Raw genomic sequence first — 21,140 nt, 5'->3', positions numbered from 1 at the left:
TAGAATTTCTAGATGGTGGGAGTGAGCAAGACTTTATTAAGGATGTTTGTTTAAATACTGCTACAGCAGATGTAATACAGATCATTCCATCTCACTAAGTCACAGGAGTTCAAGAGTTGAAAATGGCCATTTAAAACTTGTGTGTATAAATAAATGTCAGAGAAACTGAATAAATTCTTTTCTCTTGAAGTTGAAAAACCTTCTCAAATGCTACAAATGACAGAAATTTCATCTTATTCACCAGTAAGCCTTTCCAGAGCAGTCAGTGACTCAGAGATTCAATGTCAGTCCTAAAAGCCTTCCAACCTGAGGAGAATATGAAATGATGAGGCATCCTCTGCTGCATATAAGCTTGAAGTACAGCACAATGCTTTTTTAACACCCATGATTTTTAGGAATACAGGCACCAGTCTCAAGTCACTGAACACCCCTGTTGAGGCAAAACAGGACTGTCCCTTTTCTGTGGAGTTTTTTGTTTGGCTTTTTGGGGTTTTGTTGTTGTTGTTCTTATTGCTGTTGTTTGTTCAGGTTTGGTTTGTTTCATTTTGTTTCATTTTGTTGGGGTTTTTTTTTTTCCGTTTTCAAGCACAGATAGCCAAAGGAAGAGGTAACTGACTGATTGATTACTTGTGACTGCTGAATGAAGGCCCCTTTAAAGAAATGTCTTTGACCTTAAGCAGACAAAGACATCACTTGATAGCCTGTTGATTTGTAGTAGGAAATCACTTAAATAGAAATTCTTCCTGGAAAAGTCCTGTCTGCTGCTTTGCAGCAGCTCAGGTGGAGCACTGGACTTTGCTTCATTATCACTTACATTGTGTAGTATTCCTGTAGGAGTGCAAAGACTGGGCAAGAGACCAACTGAGAAATTTTTAAAGTTAGTGATATAATATTTTGGCCATTGATTATAGCAAGATTTCAACCCAGCTGTGCTGGAAATGTGCTCTATTAATTTGGACAAGCCATTGCACCCATTGGGACTTCACAGCCTTATTTGATTTAGGACAGAAGTTTCATGATTAGCTTAAACCAATCTGAGACTGTACTGCTGCCAAAGGGACATTCTTCCCCCCCTTACATCAGACCAGGCACCCACATGACCATACAATAAACTGATCCATCTGAAAACCAACCCTGGGTGGAGGGGGGTGAGGAAAGAGGGAGAGATTACTTTTTTAAGTCAGAAAGTTAAGCAGGAAGCCAGAAGGTTGCTGGGGCTTATGAAATGGGTGGACTGGCAACAAACAGCTAGGGGGATAGAGAGGTGAGACAACCACCTCTGAGACAGTGGGATTCAGCAGGTGAGTCTCATTTGAAGTCCCTTTAGCATGCAGTGTGACACAAGAGGTTTTGCTCTGGAGGGAGAAGCAGGTTGTGCTGCCACACCAGCAGCTGTGCTGAGTGCCTTGGAGGGGTTGTACTTCAGGTTAGTTCTGGGCTTGTCCCATGCAGGAGCCTGCTGTACTGGGTATGCTGCTGGAGTCTTGAGTTTTGATAACACAAACTTGTGTAGATGCACCCAGTGTGTACCTGGAGACACCACTGGTACTCGTATTTTTTGAGATTTCTAGATACTCCCATTGTATGAAAGTACTTAGAGTCTGTTTAAACTCTCCTGTTTAGGGGTGAGAGGCAGGAATATAGCAGAGCCAGTGTTGAGCGAGAAGAGAGACCACAGGGATTTCATGTGGTTTTATCCCCACAAGAAACTGAGTCTTTTCTGTGGTCCTAGTTTGAAGCAATGGAGGTGTGCCAAGGCTGAAGCTCAGCTCTCTGTGTGGTTCCTGTTGGCCATGGTGCACTCAATGTTTTTCCTCTTTGTGATCATTCCCAACATAGAGCTCTGCTCTTCTCAGCTCCTGGGTGCTTCACCAAAGTAATCTGTGAACTCACCTCTAGTTTAAATGTGCCTTTTTGAACAGCATCCTTAATTTGCCCTTTGAGTGTGTTTTGTGCAGTTCAGTGTCTTTAATCACTTAGTCATCTTTTTCATGGGTCACTCTGGTAGTAAAAGACAGCAGGGGGCACCAAATCTGCATAATTCTGTTAAAATTGCAACATCTAGGTCCGTGCTCATAAAATTTAAGTTATTATGAGTACTTTCAGTTTAGCAGTTATTATGCATACTTGCAGTTTAACATCTGTAATTTCATTCTAGCACTGATATTTTCTAAGATACCTCCTTGCTTCTCAAGAGTTGCAGTGGTGGAAGTTGGAGTTGAATTTCCACAGAAGTATATGCTTGGGCCAGTAGACTTTTCTCCTGCCAGTTGTCATCCTATTTTCTTCCCTACTTAATGCTGTAGGCTCCAGAGTTCATGCCCAGGAAGATACTCTCTCTAATATTTAATTCAGGAAGCTGTTTGTATTTGCAGAATTGGATTAGCTGAAGGCTTTGCTTTTCAGCTCCAAAGTATCCTGATACTGGCATTGTAAAAAGATTTTGTGCTGAAATCAGTGTTGGACTACCTAAAGGACTTCTCAATGGCCATGCAAAATGCTTTCAAGGCTGGAATAAGCAATGTAGCTGCTTCTGTTCTTTTGGAGAAGCTGGAACTCAGCTGTCTTACAGGTGTTTAAGAAAACATCCTCTGCAAAATAAAAATGAAATGCAAAATATATTGTCTAATGGTTATTTAAGTATTGGTTTAAAAGTAATCTGTGAGCATGGATCCAATTCAAAAGCCTTCCTAAACTGAGTGGCTCATACTCATGAAACAGCTGTGGGTACACATAAAGAAGTAAACCTTACTATTTTTGTATATAACACATAAGCATTGTACTTTGGAAGTGCTTCAGGGTTGGATCCTCATTTGATAACATACAAAAAAAAGTAACATTGCAGTTTGATAGACACTTTGAGAAATCTATTATTTGTGAGCTACTAGTAGTGTATTTCTGTAACACACTCAAGCCTTACTGAGATGGTCATCACGTGATTGGTTTTTTCTGCCCTGTATGCCCAGTCTTGGATTTCTATTCTCCTAAATTTAAAATCCTTCTTTGAAAATTCAGACCATAAAGACAGAATAAGTCATGCAACTAAGAAGAGAACCTAGGTCCACGAAATGACTGCTCATCCTGTAGCTTCTGGTAAGTCATTTTAGTGTCAGATTTATAAAATAATTTGGTTATTTGAATTGTAGGTTCAGCTGGGTAGGTGCATGCCTAAATAAGTAGCACTTCAAGACTTATTTATCTACTTTAAATGTAATTACTCATTGGATAAAATAGGCAAACAACAGACCTGCTAAGCTTTCCAGAAGAGCATGTTCTTACAGGCAATTGCTATTGTTTCAATCAGCAGGAAAAGAACGTCTTGTCAGGTGACCAAGACTCAGGTGAGAGCAATTAATGTGCATATTAACCCTTGCTAAGTGTCTAACAGCACCTGTCCTGCTCTATGCTCAACTGATGGCACATGATCCATTGATCTGTGCATGTACAGTCTGCCCAATTTATGGGAATCATGTTGGGAAAATGCAGCTGGTTTTACTAACCATGAGTTATGGTGAAAAACAAAAGGATTCTGAACATGGGATTGTGTAGGATCCTACCTCAGGTCCAGCACTAGTCAAAATTTCCATTAATATTTTGAGTAACATGGCAGAGAGGATTATTAAATAGCTTCCAGCCATCAGCTGCAGAGGATCATTTAACTGCCTATGAAAGGGTAGGATGTAAATTGATAATCATCACAGAGTTCAAGAAATCACTATGAAAAGTATACACAGCTCAACAAATTAAAATGAGAGCTATTTCATTTAGGTAGGAATAATTAAATACACAATAGTAAGAGTGGGAACAATCAGACAGCACTGTGAAACAGATTGCAGAGCTAGCATATATGGCTTTAATTGCTCATTCTTTTTCCCAAGACCTATTACTTTGTTACAGAAAGAATTTTGTTTAGTTTCATACAATTTTCCTGCTATTGCAATGGTTCTTGCTATTCTTTTGGTGCTCTCTTCTAGATACTTGTTTAAAGTATCTTGTTTAAATTTGTTTAATTTAAATCAAGAGAAAAAAAATGGAATAAGCAATTAAACATGGCAAAATGCTGACCATTCCAAGGCTATTCCTTTCTCTTAAGATGGTTTTTATCTTTAGCAGTCTTCTGGAACCTCCTCTGTTTTCAGAATTTCTCAAATATGTAGTCAGTCTGAGATTACAGCAACTTCCGAAATATAAACCAGACTGGAAATACGTGCCAGTCTCCTTAAATAAACTCACTTTCCTGAAGGGACATTTTATGCATATCTCAGACTGCCTCACAATGTTCTATAGTATGTAAGAAACATTTTTATTGCTGTCAAAGATAGTAAAATATTTCTTTTTGTGGAGAAACACATTTTCACAGTATATAGAGATGCCATAAAACTTGCATATAGAAGCATAATCTCATTGAAGAAGTTGTGTGTTGTGAAGGGAGAATATCTGCTGTTAGCACTTGTGAATCTGAGAAATATTCAGATATGAAGTTGTGTGGCAATCCATTTTCACAACATAATATGACAGTAAATTCAGATACCTCAGATTTGCAGGGTTTGGAATTCATGTATGATGTTCAGAGACAGAAGACACTAAATAAGTTAACAAAAGAAACTGTGCATAAAATGAGTTTACACAACTATGATCTGTGCAGCTTTGGACTGAAACACAGTCAGGGAATTGCTCTTGGTTTATCTGGAGACTCCTCCCAGTTTGGTTTCACACCTTGCCTAGGAATTCAAACAAGCTGAATGTATCTTTGCCTTCCAGTACTGTTAAATTAATGTTCCTACAACTGGAATTCTAAACTCAAAGTTATCTTTTTAACCAAGACCCTGGCTGTGTAGTGGGGAACAATGGAAGATTTCATGCAATTTCCACGTGCTTTTGTTGTTAAGAGCATGTTTTTATTGATTTAAAATGAAGTCCAACACCTGACAATAAAGAATATTGATAAATACAGCCAAAGAACTGAGAACAGTCTGACGTGTTTGGGTTCAATTCAGGCCTGGCAGCCCTGCAGGATGAAATAATCCAGGTAGGATAATTCTGGAATGGGCAAAGGCATAGACAGTCCCCAATGCAGTCTCTGGATTTTAGTGTGGAGGTACCATTTGCTGGAGCAGAAGGATAATTAAGTTTTTGTTCCTCTTCACTTGCACCAAGATGATTAGCAGGGGAATCTCATGCTTCTGAGTTTTGCAAGGCAGACACTTTCCTGATAAGAATTGAATTTGCTCATTTGTGCAATTTGTGTGATGGTAAACAACCATCAGAGGACAGCTTCTGCCAGCTGCTGTGTCAGGTTTGCGGCAGTGCAGGCACACCTTGCCATGCTCAGCTCTCTTTGCTCCTCAGGTGAGTAGTTATTGAGCAGGCACATCAAACTGTTTACTCAGCTACGTAAGGTCATTTGCAGTAATTCTGCCTTCCTTCCTTGGGATGCACTGCTTCCTCCTCTTTAAGGCAAAATGAGCTCAGAAATACCATTTGTGGATATAGCTCATCTTAATAGATTTTCCTAGTGACTTGTGCTACTTTTGTGATTTTTTTAAATTTTTTTTTTCTTTTTTTTTTTTTTTTTCTCTCTGGGCATGTATTATCCTGTCAGTCTGCTCCAGCCACCTGCCCTATTTATGGGTATTTTAACAGAAGGAAGTTAATAGAAACTCACATTTGGTGTGAATTTCCATTTCAGTAATTCACACTATTCTTGCTGGGGACAGTTCAGTGTTAAAGGAATAATAGCTTGCAGTACTTTCAAAGCCAGATTACTTTCCCCCTGCAAGACAAAGTGGCCTTAGTGGGAACTAGGGCAGCTAAGCTGCAGTGCTTGGAAATTTACACCCTAATTATCACAAATTAGCTTCTCCATCTGGGCCAGAACAAATATGTGAAGAAACTCAGAAGGTTGTCCAGTGTGATACCTTTTCCTACAGGATGATCTCCACTGAGTGCACATGGGTCATACTGAGAGCATCACAGTGGAAAACCCTTTTGCAGTTCAAATTAGCAAAAGCTTTCTGATTTTCAGTTACTTGAAAGAAGAAGGCAGCATGCATGTAAATTACAACAGTAACTGATGGATTGGAAACACCAGTACTGCTAAAACGTTGTATTTGCTCCCATTTCAAGCCTGAGTCCCGCAGCTTGGCTAGCTTTGCTTAACTCAATAGCTTTGCTTGTGTTAATTACTTCAGTGGACATGGAATTCTTGCCACTAAAATAAATGCTTCAGAAGCCAAAATGACCCCTCAATGGAATAATTGTTGAAAAATATTTTTCTTTTAGAACACTATGTCCTCAAAGAAAACCTACCTGAAGTTCATTTAACTTCGGGAGTTGCTTTACAGTTGCTTTACTTGCAATCCAAAGCAAACTCTTAGAAAATCTCCTTGGGAAGAAAGAAAAAATAAAAATTAATCTCTGTTATGTGTTGTTTCAAAGAAGTTTATAGGTCAACAATTTATGTAGCCCAGTCAGCAGGGAACACACATGTAGCATCTACTTCTCTGAATCAGAGAGCTGGCTGATGCCAAGGTAATTACATTGATATAAGGCTGTTGTAGGTTCAAGGAGATGAGAACCGAGTTTCTCTGTAGAAGAACTAAATGCCTTGAACAGAGAAGAAGACTCTGTGTGTATGAGTGCGTGTGTGTGCAGTGCTTGTGAGTCATGATAGTTTCTAAAAGGCTGTTTAACTTTCTGAAGTTGATGTGAGTCATTGTTCTCTTCCCAGGTAATGACTAGTAAAGATCATATTTAGCTCTTCCATTTCTCTAGTAATCTCTGAGACCTGTGTTCCATTGATCTTCCAGTGAACAACTACTTCAGAGCTCTGAGTGACAAGTGAAAGCTTTATGAAACAACACAGATCATTCCATTTGGAGAGCATAGATGACTAGAGCTAGAACCTGTCACTGCTCAACCTCTTTTGTCACATAAAAATGACAATTGGTTTAACAAAAGAAAGCTTGTACTAAGTGTTTAATATAGGTACAAAACAAACGGTATTGGGAAACAAAGGTGACTTTGAATGACACAGAATAAAAATAGGCACAAGGGCAGGTTTTTTATTTATGACATCACAAACTCTTTTTCTTCCAACTATTCCTAAACTGAATATTTCAGAGGGCATACTGAATATATTAAAAATCTAGACCCAAACTTGTCTTGCGGTTTAGTCAAGTTTATCTAGGCATTTCAAGTTTACAGAAAGAAAAAGAATTACAGAGTGGGTCAGGTTAGAAAGGACCACAGTGGGTCATCTGGTCCAACCTCCCTGCTCAGGCAAGTTCATCTAGAGCAGGTGGATTGTGTCCAGATGGCTTTTGAGTATTTCCAGGGAAGGAGACTCCACAACCTCCATGAGTGTCCTGTTCCAGTGCTCTGTCACTTGTACAGCAGGGAAGTTCTTCCTCGTGTGCAGGGGCCTTCCTGTGTTACAACTTCTGCCTCTTGTCCTATTGCTTGGCACCAGTAGAAGGCAGAACAGAAATTGAAATACTTGCAATAGAAAATGCACTGGAACCTTCAACCAGGATTTCAAACCTTCTCTTCTCAGTAAGAGGTAGGTAAATTGCAGAGAATCAACTTGTCTTTCTTGTACTTCTTCAGACTGGCAATAAAAATTTATTAGGATGTTAAAGCTAAGATTGCTAATGTATTAAAGATTTATATTTAGAATAAAAATGATCTTTCAGCACAGCGTTCTCATGAGATTTCTTGCTAAACATGTTCCCAACTCCTCCATTGCCACCTCCAACCTTTTCTTCTGGTATTTTTCCAATTTACAATATGAATTCTTCAGTACTTGTTGTCAAATGCTAAAATAGTTTTTATAAGAGATTTTAGCTGAAGTGACTAGAAATTCTAAGTGATAGAGAGTGCTATAATCATTAGTTTTACTCCCACAGTTAAAAATATCCCTATTTATGGGTTTTCTATTTTCTCTGGTTTAACAAGAGGAATATGTTTCAAAGTTATAAAAGCTTAGAGGATCAGTTTGGAGAGGGTTTAAATTCAGTGTTGGATAAAGAGTTGCGTTGCTGATATGCTAATAATACAAGTCATGTTTTTTTGGCAACTGATTTATTTATTCCCTTTAAATAGAGGTCAGTCAAACCTGATACTAATTTAATGAGTTAGAGGACCATGAGACAGGGCTATAAGGGGCCTGAGCTTATGGCAACCAGATCATTCCTACTGTTACTGCAGCACATGCTGCTGTACACCTGCATGGCCTCTCCTTCCTTTTGTACCATAGATGAGCCCGCCTCTCATAAAACTGCATCAAAAACAACTTTTCTGAATAAATAAAGCCATAATTTAATGTTTATGTATTCATTAGTCAACACTGTTAGTTATGCAGACCATATTGTAGCTATTCATTTATGCGTGCAAGTTAAAAATGACTAAGACCATTAATTCACTGAGAACACATATGTCAGTTTGGTGAAATACTGATTTTTTTCCTAAATTGTGCTAAAGACACCAGGTCTGGGTTTTCTGCAACAGATTGTTGTTTTTGGGACAGCAGGGATGAGCATTCACTCAGTACAGAAAGACAAAGAGGAAGAGCATTTGGTTTAATATGAGAAAATTTAATCATCCTCTGAGAAGGAGAACTTTTGAAGGGCATTGCATGTTTGACTTCGTTTTGGCATCTCTGCTCAGAATGATGGAGCCATGGGGTGTGATCTGATACAGCCTGCAGTGGGTGACAGCACCAGCAGGTCTTAGAGATTAGCAGAATATTAAAGGGTGGGAAAAAATGAAACATTGTCAAAATCAGAGGAATCTGGCCCAGAATTTCAGTTATTTCAGTGTTTGGGCAAATGCATATCTTATGCAAATTGTCTTATTAGAGGTCTGCAGGGTCCTCAGTGACTAATGGAGAATTTCTTATGAGAAAGCTTATCCAGAAAATTTGTTATTCCTTTTTCATTTCTTTGATGGAATTCAGTTATTCAGAATTGATGAAGTTGTAACCCACTCTCTCCCCAGCACAGACACAAATTAAATTCCTTCTTGGCAGGATTAAGCAATGTTAGCAAGAATTACTTCTGTATGCTTTCCATGTATTGATTTGAAGCAAAATAGGTAATGTCAAAGGCAATAAAGACTGTTTCAGATATTCCATTTTAAGATCTTACTTTCTATTTCCTTCATGGGCTCCCATTTTTACGTTTGGTTTCCCCTCCAGACTAAAGGTCCTGACCAGTTCAGAAAAATCTTCTCGGGAAAACCACACAGATACCATTTTGCCAGTGCTGAAAACCTCATTACTAATTTATGGAAGATTCCTGCCTTACATGTATTGGAAGGATTTCAGATCTGGAAGGAGGTAACTTTTGTACAATGAAGATGACTTCTGCTGTTGCCATGAACAATTATGGTTTTGTTTAATTCTAATCCTTCTGAAAACTCCATACATAGTTATTAGAGATGTATTGTAATTAAGCAAATCCTTTCCCCAATCCATTTCACTTTAAAGCAGGACCTCCCCTGCAATTGTTTTTCCACTTGTTTTTTCTACTCTGACCTGGAACCAAGGGCAGAGATCCTGTCTTTCTGGGGGGATTAATATCCTGTCAGATATTTCATCACTGGTGAGGAAAGCATTCTTGATGAGCTCCCAGGAGATAAAAGCTGGATTTGGAGGAGGTATGGAAGTGAGAGGCAGTAGACAGGCTGAGACTATGAGCTCACAAGAAGGGAAAAACAGGCTAATGGGAAAGAACTGTGCAGTAGAGACAGAGGAGGCTGGAGCAACAAAGGAGAAAAGCATTTCTTAAGAACTAAGAGGTGGAATTATAAGTATCTACGCTCACAAAGTTGCTCCACTAACCCTGCAGGTAATGGAAAAAGTCACAGATTCCCTGATGACAAACACTCTTTTATTTGCTAGCAGATCATGGGTGCCATGAAGAATCAGCATGTGTGTGCCCTGCCTCTGTGGTGCTGGCTATCAGAGCATGGCACAGAGCAGTACTGAGATCACTTAGCTCAGGAGAGTGATCTGAGCTGCAAACCTGAAGCTCTGGTTTTGCCAGTGGCCATTATGGACACGAGTGGGATTCTGTATCATTCTGATACAGGCTGGCAAGGGAACAGTAAAAGCAAAGCACTATAGTGTCATGCTCTGAACAGTCTTACTTTGCTCTTCAGGAACATTTCTGTATCACACATTAATCCATGCTTTTAAAAGTGGATTTCAATAATGTGGAGTTTATAGCCTAACAGGAACCTTACAAATTTCACCAGGGACAAATGTAAAGTCATGTACTAAGAAAAGAATAAGCCCTGGCAATGAAACAGGCTGACAATTCTGCTGAAGATGACCTGAGACAGGCAGTGGAACAGGTTGCCCAGACAGGCTGGACTGTCTCTGTCCATGGAGGCTTTCAAGACTTGTCTGGATGAAGCCTTGAGCAATAAGCCTGACCTTGTGTTTGTCACTGCTTTGTGCAGGATGTTGGACTAGAGACAGCCTGAAGTCCCTTCTGACATAAACTTTCCTCTGATCTTATGATAATATACTTCAAATTTATTCGCCCAGGTCCTACAAAAAAAAGGTGGGAACAGCTGGCAGTAAAAGGAGATTATTGTCAGTGGGTTTGCGAATTATTTTATTCTTCGTATCTGAAAATGAGACTTCATTAACAAAATGTCACTTGCCTTTATTATTGCAAAGGTAACCTTTTGAAAATGAACTGACCATGAAATAATAGAGTAATTTCATCTAGAATCTGCAGATAATCCAAAATAATAATGCACAAGGGTGTGAAATGCTTCTATTAATCTCTGTGGGATATTAGCAGTAAAGCCCAATGATGGAAATTTGTATATAAGCATTGTTAATAATTTAGTATTACTTAAGGTTCACAAAAGAGAGAGTCACATGTATTATTAAAAATAATCTTTGAATGAGAGTTCTCTACTATAATTAATGTAATGGCTTTTACTCTAACAGACACTCAGTAATATGTTACACTTAAACTACTCCTCTATATTATGTAGCAATAATATATAAATTTTAAAACTATGAACAGCTTTGGCTGAGGGTGTTTAGCCTCCCACTTCAGGGACTACAAGCCTTATAAAGACTTGTCCTTTAGGTTTATCCAGTTGTGGTAATTATTTGGGAGTTGAAAGGACTCATTAGCACTCCCTTCTCATCCCTGATGCTATTCTGTAAATTAGCCACTGGAAATTTCTTTAAGTACCTTGGAATTCTTTCATTATCTAGCACAAAAGGTCATTTCACATAAAATCGAGTGCTCTGAGACCTGCTAATGTAAGGACATCCAGAACTCATTAATCTATTAAATCTATTTTCACAATCTGTTTTCAAAATTGGTGTTTGTTTTTGAGGCCTGTCTGCTGCTCACCAGATGTACTCTGTTATTTACCTAGTGACTGAATTTTTGTGGTCCCTTCCTAGAGGTCCTCACAAAGTAAAAAACCATCTTGAAGTAAAAAAGTCCCTGATTCTGCTTGTGCTTTAAGCTGTGGTCATATTTGCAGAGTGATAGCTTTGCAAATCAGCATCTCAGTATTACTTGTACAAATGCAGCACCACCAACTATCCTCTTGTGAAAACTCGGTGTGAAATTTGGATCAGATTGTACTGCAATCATACTTCTCAACAAATGCACAAAATAAAGAAAAAATATTTCTGTTTATAAGCACCAAATCCAAAGAGGGATAACTAGCATTCCAAAACTTAATCTGCTCAAGGAAAGCAAGAGCCCTCACAATCTTTTGTAAAAACCTTTTCTCCATAGGGTTTACAAATGTCACTCCATAGGGTTTACACTATCACGATCTGTTTGTGGGTACTGTGAGACAAAGCCAGCTCATGTAAAACCTTGTGCTAGGAACTGTTGTCAAGCTTGAAATGCCTTGTGTACCAATCATCAGATATATTTAAAAGAAAAAGCTCTGATTAAAGATGAGAGGAGAGAATGCAAACCTGTGAAAAACGAGGTTCACATAATTTTTATAGAATTTAAAAGTTTAATAAAAAAACAATTAGGAGAGAAAAATAAAGTAAAGTATACAGATACGGCCGGGTGTCTCTGCATTCAGCTAAGAGAGCACACCTTACTAACAAAGGATTGTCCCTTAAAAACAGAACTCTACTACATATCCATAAATTCTCATACATATTCATACATTCTTCTTAGGATCTTTGGTGTTCTTCTGTTTAGTTTTCTCTTGCCCCCTTCCCAATAGATCAATCTTCTTGGCGCCATTGAGATTTACATTCCCTGATATCAGGAACGCAATAAATTCCTCCCCCCCCAGAGCTCTCGTCACTGCTGTCTTCATCTGGATAAGATAGTTTACAAATGCAGGAGTTCTCCAGCTATTTTTTTCCTCAGTCTTTGGGTTATACAAACAAAGACAGTTTTTATTTTAATACTATGCCATAACCTAACATATATATAATATATGTTAGGTTATATGTATATATATATAACATATATATAACATATATTTCTAAATTTTATCAATAACATAAATAAAGAAAACTATATTAATACAACAAAATTTCTCATTCTTATACACATAACATTCATCTTAATATTTGCGAAAAGCCAATAACATAAAATGTATCTATAACAAACCCTTTTAAAATCAGTCTGAACAGAATTTGCTTTCCATTTCTTACTGACTTTCTACTTTGTCTGCAATTTGTCTCATAGTTCAGCTTTCTGATTATTTTTTCTGTTGCGTTCCTGAGTTACAGGTGTGAGCCACAGAGAGAGAGCAGCAATCCCTTCTGGAAATGGCTTGGGAATACCATGGAGGAAGCAGGAGCATTGGTGAGATTTTGAAGACGGAAGAGTGAAAGATGAGGTGCTAAATCTGAGACTGTGGCTGCTAAAATGAGCTGCTGAACATCAGAGAGCAGGAATTACTGCATTTCCCAAGAGTTCTGCAGAACCTCTGAGCCCTTTCTTTCTAGTAATAGAAATCCATGTGGGTCTCAAGAAGTGTTAAAATAAGAGTTTTTGAAAGCAACAGTTTTACATAAAGGCAAAAATATATTTTATATATAAAATATGTATCCTATGCTCTATGTTTATCTAGTTTGCCCATTCCAGGTCCCTTGAGCAGATAATGCTGCATCCTCAGCTCCCACACTCCTCGCCCTCAGCTCCCTCACCCTCCATCCTGGCCATTGTGCTGTACATTATTTCAAAGGAGCACAGCTGGGTGCTGGACTGTAATTTCTCATGCAGCTCAGATCAGGTCCATTAGTTTATTTGAAGGTTAGGACCAAGACCATAAAAGTGCATAAGGAGCTAATAGACAGACTGGTGTTCCTGCTGTGCTCATGGGGGCTTGAACAAGGGAGAAAATAGCCAGGCACATCCATATTATTTTCATCTTTTGCTTCACAATTTGCAGGAGTCTCATTCATAAATGACAAAGAAACAGCTCCCTGCTGTGAGGTCCTCATACCACAGAGAGCTGTAATGAGTTTGTAATGAGATGGAGATAAGGTTTTTAGTGATTACTCAGACAAACCTCTGAGTGCAAATCAGAGATGTGCTGAGCGAGGGGTATATCTTTCCATCACTCTCCACGGCTTAAACATCTGAGGATACTTAAGGTATTCTCATGGTATTATGTAAGAAGAGCTCAGTAAGACAAAAATGTCCTAAATGCATCTTTATGGATTTTTGCCTTTGCTGTATGTCAGAAACTTTTGTAATTTGATGGCCACCAGCAGTAATTAATGGCTAGCAATATGTCTAGGGGCAATGTATGTTTCAAAGTCAGTAACAGGAAAGCCTCCATGATCTGGAAAGTCTTTGGCTGTGGAACTGTCTCCTTGCAAAATCACAAACAAGTATTTTGCCTATGTACTCATTGAAGAGCTCCAAATAAATAGCTGGAATATAAATGAAGAGGAGTGAAGAACAGGAGATTGTTTACCTTAGAGTGTGGTGCTAAACTGAAATTTAAGAGTTGTTTCTGTTTTGGTCTTTTATGATAGCTTCAGTATATTTATATTTTTCATAGGTATGCATATATATTTGTGGAGGTGTATACATACATATAAGTGCTCCTGAAAGAAATGTTTTATTTTCATTTTCTTAGAAGCATCAGGTGTTTTCCGTGTTGAATCTTAGCATAGGTAATATATATCCAGATATTAAAGTAACCATGACAAAATAAATAAATATTTCCAAAGATGACTCCTGTACCTCATTGACTGCTCTTTCCAAAATGTGTGGTTATGAATAAACCATTTACTTCCACAAGTATATTCTCTGCAGGATTTCAGGTACAAAATGATTAAAAGGTCAGAGAATTACAATAAATAGGTTTACTGCATCCTTGTATAACATAAATCTCATTTCTATTTGTCGTGTTCTGTCCTTCTTAATTAAAACATCAGACCACACGTACAGTCTGGAGCAGCTCAATTATGAAAGGTTAGATCCATCAGTTTATTCCTGATTGGTTTATTAATTACTGGCCTTGACTTTTGATTCAAATCAACACTCTTTCCTCAGGATAAAAGTGCATATTTTGTTGCAAATAATATACTGCACTTTTAAACAAAAAAATATTGGAAACATTTACAAAAAAGCTTCCACTGGACTTGGCTTTGATGGAATTATGTTGGCCTGTGCCATGAAGTCTGACTTTAACACATGATCACTGGCGAATTTCTAAAAAGTGTTGTTACTGAATCCCTTTAATCCATAAAAGGAATGAAAAACATGCTGTGAGCTGAAATTCTGTTTCAGTTTTGTAAAGATGTTTCAAATATATAATTTTCATCCATGGTTTTCAAGATATTTAAAAATTAGACTTCTGATGGTTCTGTGGAAACATTTTGCTTGCAAACCTGCTGTATTGTGCCACCTGATATGCTCCAAAGAAGTGGAAGAACTTTTGACGTTAAATCTAAGCTAGACCTGCAGAAATGGCTAAGTTGTGCCTGGAGACGCTGTGGATGCTGTTAAAGACAAGATATGAAGGGACCCATCCATTAAAGATATGACAAGGCAGGAGTTTGTTCTTCCTTTGTTATTTTACTTACATACTTCAGCAATTTGGATATTGCATATACATGAAAGGAGTGGCAGTTAAGAAAGGCTTTATTTATTTACTCCAGCAGTAAATGCATTTCTCATCTAGTGGGAAAGGGCAGACTGATCCTGCTTTGCTGAGCTACTCTGCTTTGGTTCATGAGCTCTTGGGCTAGGTTCCTGTCCCCTCTCCGTCAGACGATGGACGCGCTACCGCTGGTCCACCCACAGAGCCTGGGGGCATGTTTCACCCGATTTGACTGACCCTGAAAGGGAAAAAAAACCCCACCAACTTAAAAAACACTCAAAGCACTACAAGTTTAGGCACATAATTATCTTTTCAAGATTTGGCCTGAACTGATCCCAGCCTACGCTCCTTCCTCTCACGCTGTCGTGACAGGATTTCAGTCAGAAACACGCGGCTCTCTGACTGCAGGCGCTCGAGTGGCGGCAGGAGCCCCCGGGCCGCCCCTCACCGCCGAGCCCCGGACCCCAGCGCAGCCCGCCCCTCACCGCCGAGCCCCGGACCCCAGCGCAGCCCGCCCCTCACCGCCGAGCCCCGGACCCCAGCGCAGCCCGCCCCTCACCGCCGAGCCCCGGACCCCAGCGCAGCCCGCCCCTCACCGCCGAGCCCCGGGCCCGCCCCTGGTGGCCGCCCACCGCGGCGCCTCCGCGGGGAGGGGATCGCGGCGGAGGGGCCGGGCCGGGCCGGGCCGGGGGCGTTTCGGGGGTCGGGGCGGGCCCAGGCGCGGCTGCGGGGGGCGGTGGCCGCCCGGCCCCGGGTGCGTGCGGCGCTGCCCGCTCCGCTCGCCGCGCTGCCGCTCCGGGGGTCGCCGCTCGCCCGCCGGCACCTCCCGCCCGGCGGAGAGGGTCGCGGAGGGCTCTACCCGCCATGGCCTTCACCTTCGCCGCCTTCTGCTACATGCTGTCGCTGGTCCTCTGCGCCGCCCTCATCTTTTTCGCCATCTGGCATGTGAGTACCCCGGCCCCGCAGCCCCCGCGCTGGAGGCGGCTCCGGTCCCGCTGGGGAGGGTCGTGCCGTGAGGGAGCGGGGCGGCGGGGCGGGCTGAGGCGGGGGCAGCAGCCCCTCGCCCGGGCAGCCGGGGCGCGACGTCCCGCGGCGGGGCCAGGGCGGACGGAGCTCGCCGTGAGACCTCTGCGTGGGGGACGGTGCTTATTGCATCGCTATAAGCGCAGGGAGCCGCGGCCACGGGTCCGTGACAGCTGGGGCTCTGTGACAGCTTGGCCCCCGCTGCCGGGAGCGCTGCCCCAGCCCCGCGCTGTGCCCGGGCGGGAGCTCTCCAGGTAACAATATCTGCTTCTCCTGCCTGAGAACAGAGCGCTGCCACGAGGAAACCGGCCCGTACCTGATGAAGCAGATACGGTGTTTTCCCTTCAGTATTTCATTAATAACTTCCTCAAAAGTCGGGGTTGAATGGGAAACTCTCTCATCCTTCTGATGTGTGACCCGCATTTTGTGGTCCACCTTCATTAATTTCACTCCACAGGGTTGGTACTCGTTCCTGACTGCTCACTGGGTGTCTGTGGTAGGCGTAAGCGTGTAACTCAGAAGATGTGAAATCATTCTACTGCATAACTTGCAATTCTTTTGAACTGTTACATATTCTAAAATTAATTATGTTTTATGTGTGCTGCACGATAACTTTGAATGCTGTAAGCATTGAGGATGGAACAGGATAAGTTGGAAAATAGAGCGAGTCTCATGGATGCTTCTACAGCTACCTGATGGAGTATGATTAAAAGAAAACCACTCCTTTGACTAATAAGCAAGGGAGATGCAGAATTTATTTTTATTGAAAGTAAAGCTGCTAGCTTAGTTGTATTAGCACTATGAAAGAAATTCTTCTGTTGTGAGAATGCTTTGAAATTTTATTATTTTGTACTCTTCATGGGACTGTTACAAGTTCTGGGGGTATTTTATTAAGTAAATCACAAAGGTGTGATGGTAGTGCCAAGTGCTGCCGTGATGTCAAGTACTGCAAAGGCTAGAAAGGATCTCCAGCAGCCAGCTACTGCACTACTCTGAAAAAAGGAGTAGTAAAATTTAGATTATTACTCATGTTTTCTCTCCTCCTCTTCTGCAAACCTTTAGGTCTCCAAAAGTGAGAATTCCACAGCTTCCTCAAGGGGCTTAGAGTTAGAAGTGTGTTCTCCTTTGAATCTCTAGCTAAAAATTAAACTGCAGCAATTTTAATGGTTGTTTTATATATTTGAAGACTTTCACTGTGTCCTCATTTTTTTGGGTCTGGAGTTGCTGTCATATGAATTCATAAAGGACTTGTAGCAAATCTGGCAAATTATTCTCCCATAAATGAGTGCAGTTACTGCAAATTTACTCTTAGTGAAACATTTTTTTAACTTTCAGTCTATAAACTCATGAAAAGCAATCCCTCACTACACAAGCACTGTAAAGGCGACTAGGAAAGAAAGTCTTTTCTTGATACGTATATGTTTATGCTCCATGTTTCTTACACCTGTTAAAAAATTGTTGAGGGATTGAAAAGGAAAATGGCTGGACATGCTCTTCTGTTGTAAGAGAGAAAGAATTGGCACTATCTTTTCCAGTAAATAGAAAAAAAAAATCTATTAAAATATATAGTTTGTGAAGGAAAGTCATAGAATAACAGATTTAACACCCTGACAAAATAAACTTTTAGGTGTACATGTTATCCACGTACACAAAATGCAAGGATTTTTATTATCCTTTCAATAAGAACTGGTACAGTCTGGTTTCTCTAAGTTATGTATTGAGTCATAGGAGTTTCTTTTACCTTAAGCATCTCAGTTGTGAAAATCTTCCCAAGAAACAAAACTCCTACTCCTTCCCTGTGACCTGATTTTTCTTCCACTATAATATACTGGTAAGGGACAGTAAATATATTGTACAAAGTTTCTAATAATGGGAGAAGAGTGTTACAATAATTATATTTTCCTGTTTATTTTTTTTCTAAGACATTCTGTTGCTAAGAATAAATTGATGAATAATCTGAGCATCCCATCACCTTGGAAGATTTCTGAGAATTTATATTTTGTAAATTATTTTAAAGAGTAAGAAAAGACTGTAGCATTTGGACGTGATATTGTTCTAACCTGAAGCTGAATGAGGTTTGGGCATATATTTGGAATGATTTAACAGTGGATCAAATAAAACTTCATTTTCTTCCTGCTGGCAAGTCAGATGAATTATAATTTTCATTTATATTGATCTAATAGGTTCAATAAAAATTGTACAACCAAAACAGAGAGTAAGATGAGGATTTTTATTTTTGTACACTCTGCTTATTTGGTGCCTTTCTTCTAGGAAGTTAAAGACTGTCTATACATCCCTGTGCTCCTTATTCTTTGGAAGCAGAGAGAATGAAGCTAGTCAGAGCATTTTAAAGAACTTATAAACAAAACGCACACAGTCCTCCAGATACCTGGAATATATTATAATTTTTTGCCTGCCTCTGAGTGATTGTTTGTATAGGTAGCCAGAGGTCTCTGTCATAAAAAAACTCCAACAAAACCAAATTAGATACTACCAGAAACATTTGTTTAAACTCTGCACAAGAATTACCATAATGTATTACTGCTGTAATTTCACTCATATGTATTAAATGGAAGAAAATGTATTCCACGTACTACATTAAACCAATGTGACACTGTGGTACAGGAATTTTTAAAGCATTTAGGTTGTTCAGTGACCACATTACCTCTAGCTGTAATGTCACAGTATTAGAAGCACCATGTAGAGGTTCATGATACAACTAACAGCAGAACTTGGTCTACTAATGACATCATTTGGTGTCCTCATCTGATCTTGTTGTAAGCTCAAGAACAGCATTAGTCTTCCTACTTACTATCACAGACACTTTGTTTTGCTGTCCTCTTGTTCTTCTTTATATACAGCTTTTTACCAATCAGTTATATTCCATTCCTAAAAGATCCTGAACTAAGATTTTAGCTTCGTGTTAGTATGGAACTGAGTCATGTCTTTTTGAACTCCCAACAAGACTTGACATACCACATTCATTTCTAGTGTAGCTCCACTAAGTTGTGACTCGAGTGAAGTTAACTGAAGCTGACTAAGTTGTGCCTTATTTGTCCTCAGTTAAAAAGGGATATGCTTGTGTTGAGTCCTGCAGCACTAAATTCTCTTACAGCATATTGGTTTTGAGTAATCTGAGTCCTTCCCTTATGGTGATATTTTAAAATGAAAAACTTGCTTTGAGATTTGTTATTTAAACGAAAGCTTTAAGAAAAGATCTTTTCAAAGTGGTCCATCTTACAATACTATGGCAAAACAATTAATAAATACCAAGAACCTTATTGTTAAAAATAAAATGATTTCCCTGGTGGGCTTTCTCTTTTTCAAGTTGTACAAACATATCTTGGCATGTGACTGCTTCATAACTTAAGGATTAGCAGAAAGTATGAGGGGTATCATGCCAGTGAAACAATTGGCAGAGCCAGCCCGAGAAGTTGTACCACACTGGATGCTTTTTGGAGTATTTTGATATAGTTGTGAACACAGATGAATCCAGGAACCACTCTTTGGCACAAGAGCAGTGTGTGTTGAAAGTGATGGCAGCTACTTGAGCCAAGCATAAGGAGAATAAAGCAGAATAAAAGATGGAACTTTTTTGGCTTATGCCCCCCACACCACCTTATTCTTCTTTTGAAGTGTGAGGATAGTATTAATCTTGATAAACTACCTTAATATAACTTTGGCTTCACTCATCAGTTACAAGTTCACAAGTATAATTAAAAACAGTGGTAGGCAGTGATAGAACAGAATAATATAGGCTAAGATTAACTTGTAATTTTAATCAAAGCATCCTTTTCTTTTGCAAACATCAGGGAATGAAACCCTTGGAACCTGTATTGAGTGTTATTTCTGCTAATGGCTTTGTGTGTTATGTTTAGCAGACACCTTGAGTTATCTATGCCTTGTTTTCTCATTTGCTAAGTGTGAATAATGGAACTAAACTGCAAGTACTGCCTGTCACTTTATTTAAGAGCTATTCCTAAAATGCCTTTGCTTTCTGACAGAAGGTGCTATAGACATATAAGATGTTGCCACTTCTGTTTTTCATCACTGTACTGTTGTGGACTGTGTTTTATTAGCACTCAAGTTTCAATAGCTCAGGTAAAAAATTCAAAAGCTCTCAAAGAATTATGGATGTGGAATTTGGTGAGTATTTGGCTTCTGACTTACTTAGGCTTCCTCATAAAATTCCTAGCCTAATTTTTGATAAATTGTACAGCCTTAATTTTGAAGATACATAAAAATCACGTAAGCTTGGCTTGATAGCAAATTTGGTCACAAACTGTGCTGATCTATCCATGTTGTCTGTGTATCTGTATTTTATTGTTTCTGTAACTTAGGTTTGGAGGAGAGTTCTGCCTTACCTGAAACCTGTAAAGAGATCTATGATCCAACTTGAGCCTGTGCTTCCCTCCAGTGAAGGCTCCCAGTCATCTCAATTTAACCTCTTTGCAATGCTTTAGAGCCTGTCTTGGAAAGAAAGTAATGTCCTTACAGACTTGTGGTCAAGCCTGAATTTCTTTCAGATATTGAAGTTCAGTGCTGTTCTTTAATGAGTCGTTAATGCATTTCTCTGAGAATGTTGGATAATTATGTGCTTAAAAATAAAATCAGATTAAGGCTTGATGAAGGGGAGCACTAATACTGTTGCTGTATGTTATACGTATTTCTTGAAAATGTCTTTTCTTGCCTAAGCAGCTAAGAACATTGTCCCTGAAGGTTTTATAGTCAGGACAGTTTAAGGAATGAGTCTGATATTTCCACTCTTTTTAAAGACAGAGCACAGCCAGATTTCCCTGGCTATAACATAGCTTGACAGTTCCCTTACAACTTTTCTTTCAGAAGTTTGTCACATTAATGCTGACAGACAGATATTAGGCCAGGCAGCACAGGCTGTGGAGCAAACTCTATCTTATATATTGTGGAAGAGGTATATCTCAGTTTAGTAACCTTGCCATGCTTAAATAATAATTAAAAAATCATAGAAGTCTCTGGACTCCAATACAGACTTAAATACTGTGGAAAGATTAAGCAGGATC

The 21,140-nt window shown here is 39.6% G+C and overlaps 1 protein-coding gene and 1 long non-coding RNA gene across 8 annotated transcripts in view; both read left to right on the top strand.

Annotated features, from left to right (window-relative positions):
• Positions 1 to 14,207, top strand: part of LOC107201791 — a 31,768-nt gene extending 17,561 nt beyond the window's left edge. For 6 of the 7 annotated variants that reach the window (XR_002001518.2, XR_001520402.3, XR_004496738.1 and 3 more), the window contains 3 exons: positions 3,305 to 7,561; positions 9,197 to 9,337; positions 12,749 to 14,207. This is a non-coding gene — a long non-coding RNA (uncharacterized LOC107201791). The remainder of the gene's footprint in view (positions 1 to 3,304; positions 7,562 to 9,196; positions 9,338 to 12,748) is intronic. The other variant, XR_004496735.1, reaches the window with a different exon arrangement.
• A 1,641-nt stretch (positions 14,208 to 15,848) lies between these two features.
• Positions 15,849 to 21,140, top strand: part of CNIH3 (cornichon family AMPA receptor auxiliary protein 3) — a 51,522-nt gene continuing 46,230 nt past the window's right edge. Inside the window, exon 1 of the mRNA XM_015621578.3 lies at positions 15,849 to 16,023. Within this exon, the coding sequence (XP_015477064.1) occupies positions 15,943 to 16,023 (81 nt within the window). The 5' untranslated portion in view covers positions 15,849 to 15,942. The remainder of the gene's footprint in view (positions 16,024 to 21,140) is intronic.

This window comes from Parus major, chromosome 3 (genome assembly GCF_001522545.3).
Source record: "Parus major isolate Abel chromosome 3, Parus_major1.1, whole genome shotgun sequence".
NCBI lineage: Eukaryota > Metazoa > Chordata > Aves > Passeriformes > Paridae > Parus > Parus major.
This window is presented reverse-complemented; position numbering and strand designations above follow the sequence as displayed.